Raw genomic sequence first — 10,000 nt, 5'->3', positions numbered from 1 at the left:
TATCACAAAGCGTGTGTACAAAGGGCACATACTGTACAGCACATAAAGACGTGCACATACACAGCAACACGCAACCACCCACACACGTCCACACATCCAGCCAAACAGCCACCCACACACACACACACACACACGCACACACACACGTTCGCACAAGTGATAATCTGACATGTGATGTGAATCTTGTGTTCAAGTCAATTTAATTCACAGGTTTGGTAAAGGTCATCTCTCTCTCTCTCTCTCTCTCTCTCTCTCTCTCTCTCTCTCTCTCTCTCTCTCTCTCTCTCTCTCTCTCTCCTCCTCCCCCTCTTTCTCTCTCTCTCCCTTTATTTCCCTTTCAAAATATAATTCCGTCATCGCTTATTTTTTACTGCCACACATTTCCCCTGTTCCCTCTGTAGGCTTCTCCTCTTCGTCTCCCCTCTCTTTCTCTCATCCCTTTACCCTCTCTCTCTCTCTCTCCCTCTCTCCTTCTCCGTCGGTGAGGCTCCCTTTGTCCTTGCAGCCTCTTTCACAAAGCGCTCCGTCTCTCAGTGACAAACACGTCGCGGCTTGATAAACATGTTGTCCTCTTTGTCTCTCTCTCCCTCTCCTTCCACCCATCATCACCTTCCGTCCATTTGTCATCCTCTCCACCTTGAGCTTCACGTGTCTCTTATCGTTCCCGTCAGTGCTTTTTTATTCTTCATCCCCCTTTTCCGTCAAAGTACTAAGGGGACAGAGAGTGTCGATCATATTCGCAGCAAGGGCAGCGGTACCTCTGTTATATTATAGGTACAACATGCTGCTATGGTAACAGGATGTTGTTGGTGTGTTACTTCTGACAGGCAGCAGTCGAGGTTGTTGCTATGTGTGATTTTACATAACTGTTGATGAGTGTGTGGGGGCGTGCGGATTGTGCAGTAAATTCATACCTGCAGTGTGAACGCCCACACAGGCAGCAGATCTGCTTTCATTCACACACACACACACACCAAAACACACAATGCAGGTGTCCATGTTAGGAGAAACATTCACTCTCAAGGCGATGGATATGAGTTTCGGGTCATTTTTGCTGAAATCCAATGAAACTCATGTGTGTGTACACGTTAACACATGTTGGCATGTACAAGAAACACACACCTGACAGGAAACCACAGATAGACGGACACACACACACACACACACTCACACATTCTGCTCATCCATTGACTACCTGCAGGCATCAGTGGCAGCAGTCGTAGTAGTTCATTGTTCGTCACCACCCTCATCATCTTCCTCCTCCTCCTCCTCCTCCTCCTTCTCCTTTTCCCCGAGGTGCTTTCACCTCTGTGGTTGCTATGCTGCGAGCTACTGGAGTGGATGATGTAATCTCCACTAATACTTTTGTCCCTCCACCACTCGTCCCCCCCCCCCCCCCCCCCCCGCCCCCCCCCCCCCCCCCCCCTCCGCACCCAGACTGCCTGCCTTTGCCTTTGCCTTTGCTTTCGCCTTCGCCATGTGAATCCATGATGTCATGTTTAGGATTGGGCACAGAGGATCAATGAGTGCCCCCTAGTGGGACGTCACGCTCAATTATGCCTTTGTCTGAAATGTTGGGGTTCAGCCCCGCGAGAAAAAACAAACATCACAAAGGTTTGTTGTGATGTAGAGTGCGACCGGCTGCAGTTGTTGTGTATATACTGTATGTATGTATGTGTGTATTGCATATGTAAGTATGTTAGAGTAATGTGTGTGTAAAGGACCTCAGCTGTGTTTATGTGCCTAATGTGCATCAAGGCTTCAAAAAGTCCAAAATAAATGCTGCAGTATTGTTGATATTCCCCTATTTATACACGACGCTGCTGCTGAATGTGTCTGATTAATGGAATGCAATCATAACTCAGCCATTTCCCACATTATTGCTATTATATTTGTTACATAAAACTGTAAAAACGAGGGTAGATCTGCCGTCTGTCACACACACACACACACACGCACACACACACACACACACACACACACACATCCACACAGACACACACAGAGCGATCAGTGTGTATAATTTAATGTTCCTGGAAGCAGCAGGAATGTTTTGGAATTACAGATTGTGAGTTAATACTGGAGGTATATAAATGTCGTGTGTACATTATGTCACACATTATGAGGAAAATACTGTCAGTCAAGCGTCCTCACATTGTTTAGGAGACGTTTATTATCTTCCCAAATCCAATTTCTTCATTTGATTTGACTGAAATAAGCTGAGAGAAATGACTGTAAACAAAGTCATATTACTGCAAATCTGAATCTAATGTCACAATATGGGAGCAAACATCAGCATGACAAAGTTCCTCCTCTCTGTCAGTCTGAAGAACACAGGTTTGATTCCAGCTTATACACAAAAAATATCTTCCTTCTGTTTCTATAAACAACAACGATTTTTGTCCTTAAAAGCAAAGTTGTGAAGGCAGAGCTGTTATGATGAGTCATTACTGTAATCGTGTCCTGTAATGTGCCTCTTCTTGCGTGCCAGCAGTTTTATAAGAGTGGGTCATCAGGCTTTCCAGGTGGTGTAATATTTTCTAAATGGAATTCCAAACGCTGGTGTCCCAGACCTGCATTATGTTCACGACGTACAGTTTAACTTACATTTGAATAGGTCAGTGAATCCCACATGATCTTCTAATGGCTTTGTCACCATTGATTTAACCATAAGCCTGGTGTGTACGTGTGTGTCTGTGTGTGTGTGTGTGTGTGTGTGTGTGTGTGTGTTTCCCACAGCCTGGCCAAGGTACCGTGTGCTGCGAGCGCTGGATACCGGCCAGTACAACCTGGAGATCTCCCACGCCGAGCTGTCTGATGACTCCCTGTACGAGTGTCAGGCCACCGAGGCGGCCCTGCGCTCCAGGAGAGCCAAACTCAACGTCCTCAGTGAGTGACCCGGGTCCACATGTTGTGTTTGGACATGTAGGGAAGTGGACAAGGACTCCAGAGACGTCAGCACGTTCCTCCTGGTTACACCTGTTCACACTTAGATTGGACCTAAAGCCTGCCAGCATAGAGAGGGGAGGAGTTTGAATCCTTTGCATTTCATTTAAGTTATGTTCAAGAACTACCCAGCAAAATACGTATGCGCGTGTATTTGATTGCAGTATAGCGATGAACAGGAAGCAACCGACAGCACGGAGGCAAAAGGTCAAACACCCTGAGGAATGTGTGAATATGAGGTTTTTGAAACGGTGTGTGTTTCCCCTCCAGTTCCCCCTGAAGACCCGGTGCTGGACGGAGCGCCGGAGTTGCTGCTGATGGCCGGGACGCCGTACAACCTGACCTGCGTGACTCGCGGGGCCAAGCCTGCGGCACACATCCAATGGACCAAGGACGGAGTGGCTGTGGAGGGAGCCTACCAGTCCACGGTGACTCACACACACACACACACACGAAAAAAGCATACAGGAGGAAAGAAAATCACACGCAGTAAAACATGCATGAGATGGTACCTATCCCAGCATGCAATATGAGTGAGGCAGGTACACCCTTCACTGGTCATTCACACACACACAAGCACACACACACATGTGCAAAGCTTTGGGTGACTTTCAAATGAACCTTAACCTGCTTGTGTTTGGACTGTGGGAGGAAATCAGAGCGCTCAGAAGAACATGCAAACTCCACGCGGTCACAAACGATCAAACGGCCACAGACTTTCTTTCGCCCTCGCAGCGACCGCTGATGCACGCCGCCGCCCCCAAGCTCTGATAACATGTGGATTCGCCTCAGAACAGCCACACGGAGCTGCGTTTGTGTGTTTGTTTATGTTCTTGGCTGCGGGCACTGCGTGGGGGGAATTACAGTGTGTATGTCCGCTTCAGGCTGTGCCGTGCCCCTGGAGCCCTGCTGTGGGAAATACAGTACACACACACACACACACACACACACCAGCCAGTGTGGTACACATCAAACAAGCGCGGTCGGCTGTAACCGTGACGCAGTGCCTCCTTTATGTCAACATGAAATGAAAAAAACAAATAATGATTCAAAATAAATAAAAAAATATTTGTCCACTGATCTGTGATAGAAATGTAATTATTGTATGATTCCAATCTTTAACCTAAAGTCTATATAAGTTCCTGCTTGGAATAAACAAAAATTGACATAAACCTTCATGAGGCGAGCTGAAAGCAGTCAGACGCGTTGTGAGACACATTTTACAATTCACATAATCACAGGTTTTACAGATAGAAAATGAGATTCAGTCTTGTTCAGGGCTCAGGAGCGTTTGGTTCGTGTCTCTTGTTGTCTTCTTGTCGGGTGAAACAAACGCAGCACGCTCCAGGTGAGACTTATTGAGCCGGGTTGAACCATGACTGATTGAGTGCAGGGGGGACATGTTTCATTTGGAAGAGGTGTTGTCTCTTTCTAAAGGTCGGCTCTTACCGACCAACTATGACAAAATAATTTAAAAGTCAGAGTTGCAATTTACATACATTTATCTCCTGGGGCGAGGTTTATGTTGTGTGTGTGTGTGTGTGTGTGTGTGTGTGTGTGTGTGTGTGTGTGTGTGCGTGCCGAGCTTGGTGTAGTCCACACCTGTCTTGGTTTACTCCACACACACCTAATCATCACTCAGCAGCAGCAATTGGTCTCAGCTTGGATGTTGTTTGTGATCTCAGCTCCTTTAACAAGCACAGAGTCTCTCTACACACACACACACATCTGACTTAGCACAGCTTTAAACACCTAACCAGTTCAGCCGCAGCATAAACACAATCTAAGAGACGTTAGGATTTACGGCCGTGTTTTCGCGCTGGCGTTGATTTAGATTCTGACCCACTAACCAGTGAGTGGAAATATTTCTTAGTGCCTGGAAATGGGTTAACCACTGGCAGGAGACTTTGTGTGGCCCAGTTAATCTGGCAATGATGAGGTGCAAACACGGACGAGGCGATCGGCGAAATGAATCACCGCTCTCCTCTGTGTTTATTAAAGCAAAAGCCGGCAGACGTGCCAGTAATTACCTCTGCCAAGGAGGTTGCGCGTTCACTCCTGTTTTCATTTCATCCGTCTGTCGTTCTGACGGCAGAATTTACTCAAAAAAACTATCAACTGACTCTCGGTGAAAAGCGGTGGACGGGTTGGAAACGGTCCAGAGAAGAATGCATAAATTGTGGGCAACATTGAGCCTGATGAAGATGATGGTGAACCTGACAAAGAAGCAGATTTCAAACATTTGAAGGATTCCTGGGTCACGTCCAACCACACAGGTCTCACACATTTACGCTGAACTACATTTTTCGGCATTTCAGATTCATTGTGGCGCTATGGCAACAACGGTCCTCAAAGCTGTGCATTCTTTTATTTATTTAAATTCCCACTGCAGCGTTTTAAATTTCAGTTTTCATCTTGAGTATCCAAGAAGACATTGAGTGAAATTGTTTCCCAGACAAAACTCTCATTTTAAATTTTTTACAGTCTTGACAAAAATCTCATCTTGTCGAAACAAAATTCAGGATTTTGCTCACTAAACTGCTCTGAACCCGTCGCTGCTCAGCCTGCTGTTTTATTTACCGCTCTGTTTTTTATCCTGTTTTTTATTTATAATTCATCAGCACTTAAATTTGTTATGCGCCCGCTGAAGATTTATCATTAATAACCCGGCAGAACAGAGACCCAGAACTCAGATCTTCAATCTGTCGCAGGCTGAGATTGAAACAAAACACAGGGATTTCTAAATGATGTCGCTGTCGTTGGGAACAAAACAGGAAGTGGAATCTCAAAGGGGAGAACGGCAGCGAGCTCACACACAAAGTGAAGTGAAAGTCTGCAACCAAGAAATACATTATTTAGAAAAAACTATAAATAAGCTGGGAAAAAAGATTCTGTGTGATGAAAATAAGTGAGTGTTTATAGATTTGGGTTGGTGTGTGTGTGGATATCAACATTCAGTACATCCACACACATACACACACACACACACACACACACACACACACACACACAGGGACACACTGATAAGACAGCAGTGACTTTCCACTGTGTGATCCTGTGACACAACTTGTGACACAAAAATGCAAGTTGTGATTAACACAAATGTACAACACACACACACACACACACACACACACACACACACACACACACACACACACAATAACACATTAAGGCACCAAAGCATGCTCAGCAACACTGCTCAAACTCCCGTATACTCCCCTACACACAGGAAATTATGCCCACACACACACACACACACACACACACACCCACACGGAGGCACATGCTTACATATTCACACTCACGCTCTCATATGCACACATAAGCACCAGCAAACACTGACTCACACACTCAAACTCTGATGTTTTTGTATCTCATGGTGGCAGCTTTTATGCAGCAGTCCCCCTCTCTCTCACACACACACACACACACACACACACACACACACACACACACACCCACACACACGTTCATGCATATTACATGGTGCTCTTACGTCAGCGGGCTACTGACCACGCATTTACCAGACTTTTTTTAGCCTGGTTCTTGCTTTAGCAGGTTCTTCAGTGGGATTTTAGGTCATAAACAGTTAGATTCTATTTATTTCTCTCTCTTGACTCACTCACTAACTCTGCCATGTCTCTCTCTCCCGTCTCCTCCTGTTACTTTCCCCCCCATTCTCTCCTTTTTTGTTCCTCCTCCCTCCCTCCCTCGCTCTTCTTGCTCCAACAGGAAGTGCTGCCTGACAGGAAGAGGGTGACCACCAGGAGCTTCCTGCCCATCGCGCCGGTCGACACCGACAGTGGCCGCAACTTCACCTGCGTGGCCAGCAACCCTGCCGTGCCCATGGGCAAACGAGCCACCGTCAACCTCAATGTCCACCGTATGTTGCACTTTTGTGGTCTTCAAAAAGTGTGTGTGTGTGAGAGAGAGAGAGAGAGAGAGACGTACAACTGCTTATATCAGACAAATACTGCATCAACTTTGAAATGGCCTCCATCCTGCTCAACCTGAGTGCGTTTGACTGGACACCTAGAGAATATTCATCTATTGTTGTGTTAAAGTTGATCAGTCGTGAGCTTAAAGTGACTCGAGCTGGTGGCGTTCCAGCGTCCCAACGACCTGCCAAGAAGTTGCTTGCGAAAACTGCAACGAGCTCAGTAGGAATTTGCTTCCGCTCGCAGCGCACCGGAGCGTTGCGTCATTAGCGATGGCATCTCCAGCGCTAACCTTGAAGAGAAACGCTTCACATAGAGCCGAGTCCCACAAGGAAGCCGTACTCTGACGTTTCAGGAGGGAATGATGTAAACCCAGCTGAGGAGTTACTCCCCTGCAGATAGACAGCAGCACTCAGAGCAGGAGTGGTTCAATTAAAAGTTTGTGTTTATTAAAATGCTACTTTCTGTGTAGTTTAGCCGTACACCCAGTTTGTGTGCATTCATTTGTATTTTCCTGTGTGCAGACCCTCCCACTGTGACTCTGTCCATCGAGCCTCGCTCCGTCCTGGAGGGCGAGCGAGTCACCTTCACCTGCCAGGCTACGGCCAACCCCCCCATCATGGGCTTCAGGTCCGTGCGGCCTTTATCCACTTCCACAGCACACACACACACTAGACTTTACTGGTATCGCTATAAATGTAATATCACAGCAGAGACGCCGCCAAACAATACGTTACTGCGCCGACTCAGTCTGCGTGGTTACAGTTTATGTTTCCCTGACCTATAATTTGTGTTAGCGGAGCAGATTTCATTAACATAGTCGTATTTCTAAAGTTAAGTAGTGGAGTTTAGAAGCTGGGTAACCTCTTATCACTGTGCTCCACGTTCCTCCAGAGGGGACGAGTGTGGGAGATCTGCCAGGTACTTAGGCACTCGGCCCATTGGCTGTATATTAAAGTGTCATCTAATGGCAGATGTATAGTTTGGTTTTATGCTCTCCACTCGTATATCAGACAGGCTACAGTGCGTGTACCAGGAATTAAAGGGAAAAGATTGGTTAACTTGTAGTCATGTCTTCAGGTTTTGGCACAAAGTCTGTGTATCTGTTTTCAATAGTTTCTACAGAATTACGTCTTAATGGGGTCAATGTGAGATCTGGGTCGACCCAATCATTTTTGAATATCTAATCAGAAGCGTTTGAGGTTGGAGTGAGTCACAGTTGCTGAATGTGGCGTTGAATGGAGCGTCTCCCTTCCAGGTGGGCCAAAGGTGGCGTGCTGCTGGAGGGGGCGAGGGAGAGCCTGTTAGTTACCACCGCAGATCACTCCTTCTTCACCGAGCCCGTGTCCTGTCAGGTGTTCAACGCCGTGGGACACACCAACGTCAGCATCCTGGTGGACGTGCACTGTGAGTAACACAAGAAGGACCAGCGGCGTATCTGACTGAACCCAGCTGATGCAGAGTTAGTTTGCAACCCATATCTCTCTCTCCCCCTCTCTCTCCCCCTCTCCCTCCCTCTCTCTCTCCCTCTCCCTCTCAGTCGGCCCCATCCTGGTTGTGGAGCCCAGGCCGGTGACTGTTGATGCGGACGCTGACGTCACTCTGAACTGCAAGTGGTCTGGGAACCCTCCGCTCACCCTCACCTGGACCAAGAAGGGCTCCAACATGGTAAGAACGCACCTTAACCCCTTTCAAACCCTTTAACACGTAACCCTTTAATGTAAACTGTGCCACAGGGTGTTCAAACACAAATGATGCAAAGGCAAGAGATCCTCACATGCAGAGCAAAGGAGAGACTCAAGATAGTAATGCTCTGCTCTGCTCTGCTCTGCTCTTCCTACAAATTCAGACGAGTGGTGGCTTTAATGAGCACCTTTCCTGCTAAAGGGATGGAACCAAACGTCTGTTTGAAGTTCTCATTTCATTAGAATTTTAGAAACAGATGCAGGAAGAGACAGAGAGAGCGATGGTTGGGTAAACCTCTTCCCTAGGAAACCCGTCTAAGAGACCCAGACTTCATTAATGTTTCCTTAGCTGTAAAGGAGGTGGTTAGTATTGAGACGTTGTCTCCATATCGCTAAATCTTTAATTCATACCTAACAAGCTTAGAAAAGCTCCAGGAAAAAACTAATGGAGCCTGCTGAGAAAATCAACATGTGTTATGAATTAAATATAGAGCTGCTTTCATCTCTTTAACTCTTCTCCTCTCCTCTCTTCTCCTCTCCTCTCTTCTCCTCTCCTCTCCTCTCTTCTCCTCTCCTCTCCTCTCCTCTCCTCTCCTCTCCTCTCCTCTCCTCTCCTCTCCTCTCCTCCCTTCGTGTGTGTGTGTGTGTGTGTGCGCGCCTCCAGGTGCTCAGTAACAACAACCAGCTGTATTTGAAGTCGGTGAGTCAGTCAGACGCCGGCCAGTATGTCTGCAAGGCCATCGTCCCTCGGATCGGAGTGGGAGAGACCGAGGTCACGCTCACAGTCAACGGTCAGTCACTAAGCTCTTCAGTTTCATGCTGATGTTACGCTCAGTGCTGATAAATGGAAGTATTGTGTCACCGGGCAATGGATTGATAGATAGAAAAGCAAGTAATGGCACTAAGCAGGTATCAGATCTTTGAGTCAGCAGCTTTATTACGAGGGAAGAGCCTCTGTGGACGTTTACAGCATCTTCCTCGTTTTCTTTATCCCTGCTGATTCATGGGCACAAACCTTAGAGGCAGACAAGCTCAAGTGGTCTGCTCTGACTTTTATAAACCCGTCTGGGTTTTATTGTTGGGGGTTATTTCCTCTGCGTTTACAGCAGAAGCATCCAGACACAGAGCAGTCTTGGTTGAATATTGACCTTTTGACTGATCTGTCAGTGAAAAGAAGAAAGACTCAGACAAATATTGCCTCAATCTGTCAATGATAAGACCATGATGAACACCCTTATATGTAGCTGGATGCAGATGTGTGTGTGTGGACGTTTACCGTCCTAAATGAGGCCGAGGGGTTAAGTTCAGGTGTCATGGGGTCAAACTCTGCTCCCTGCTGTACGTTCTTAGTTTTGCAGCAGTTAGTACGAGAAGCCCTGTGGACTTAATGTCTCCCCTGTGTCTTTGTGTGTGTCCCCCACTCCTGCC

At 47.0% G+C, this 10,000-nt stretch overlaps 1 protein-coding gene across 3 annotated transcripts in view; it reads left to right on the top strand.

Annotated features, from left to right (window-relative positions):
* The window catches only part of kirrel1b (kirre like nephrin family adhesion molecule 1b), a 50,651-nt gene that overhangs the window by 30,128 nt on the left and 10,523 nt on the right, over positions 1-10,000 (top strand). For all 3 annotated transcript variants that reach the window (XM_076148617.1, XM_076148609.1, XM_076148625.1), the window contains exons 3-9: positions 2,740-2,889; positions 3,217-3,374; positions 6,682-6,832; positions 7,412-7,517; positions 8,146-8,294; positions 8,428-8,555; positions 9,237-9,363. In XM_076148617.1, the coding sequence (XP_076004732.1) occupies positions 2,740-2,889; positions 3,217-3,374; positions 6,682-6,832; positions 7,412-7,517; positions 8,146-8,294; positions 8,428-8,555; positions 9,237-9,363 (969 nt within the window). The remainder of the gene's footprint in view (positions 1-2,739; positions 2,890-3,216; positions 3,375-6,681; positions 6,833-7,411; positions 7,518-8,145; positions 8,295-8,427; positions 8,556-9,236; positions 9,364-10,000) is intronic.

The sequence above is a fragment of the Genypterus blacodes genome, unplaced genomic scaffold (genome assembly GCF_046128005.1).
Source record: "Genypterus blacodes isolate CSIRO-AG114 ecotype Tasmania unplaced genomic scaffold, CSIRO-AGI_Gbla_v1 ptg000005l_1, whole genome shotgun sequence".
In the NCBI taxonomy this organism is placed as follows: Eukaryota; Metazoa; Chordata; class Actinopteri; order Ophidiiformes; family Ophidiidae; genus Genypterus; species Genypterus blacodes.
The sequence above is the reverse complement of the archived record's forward strand: the minus strand, read 5'-3'. Positions and strand labels throughout refer to the sequence as shown.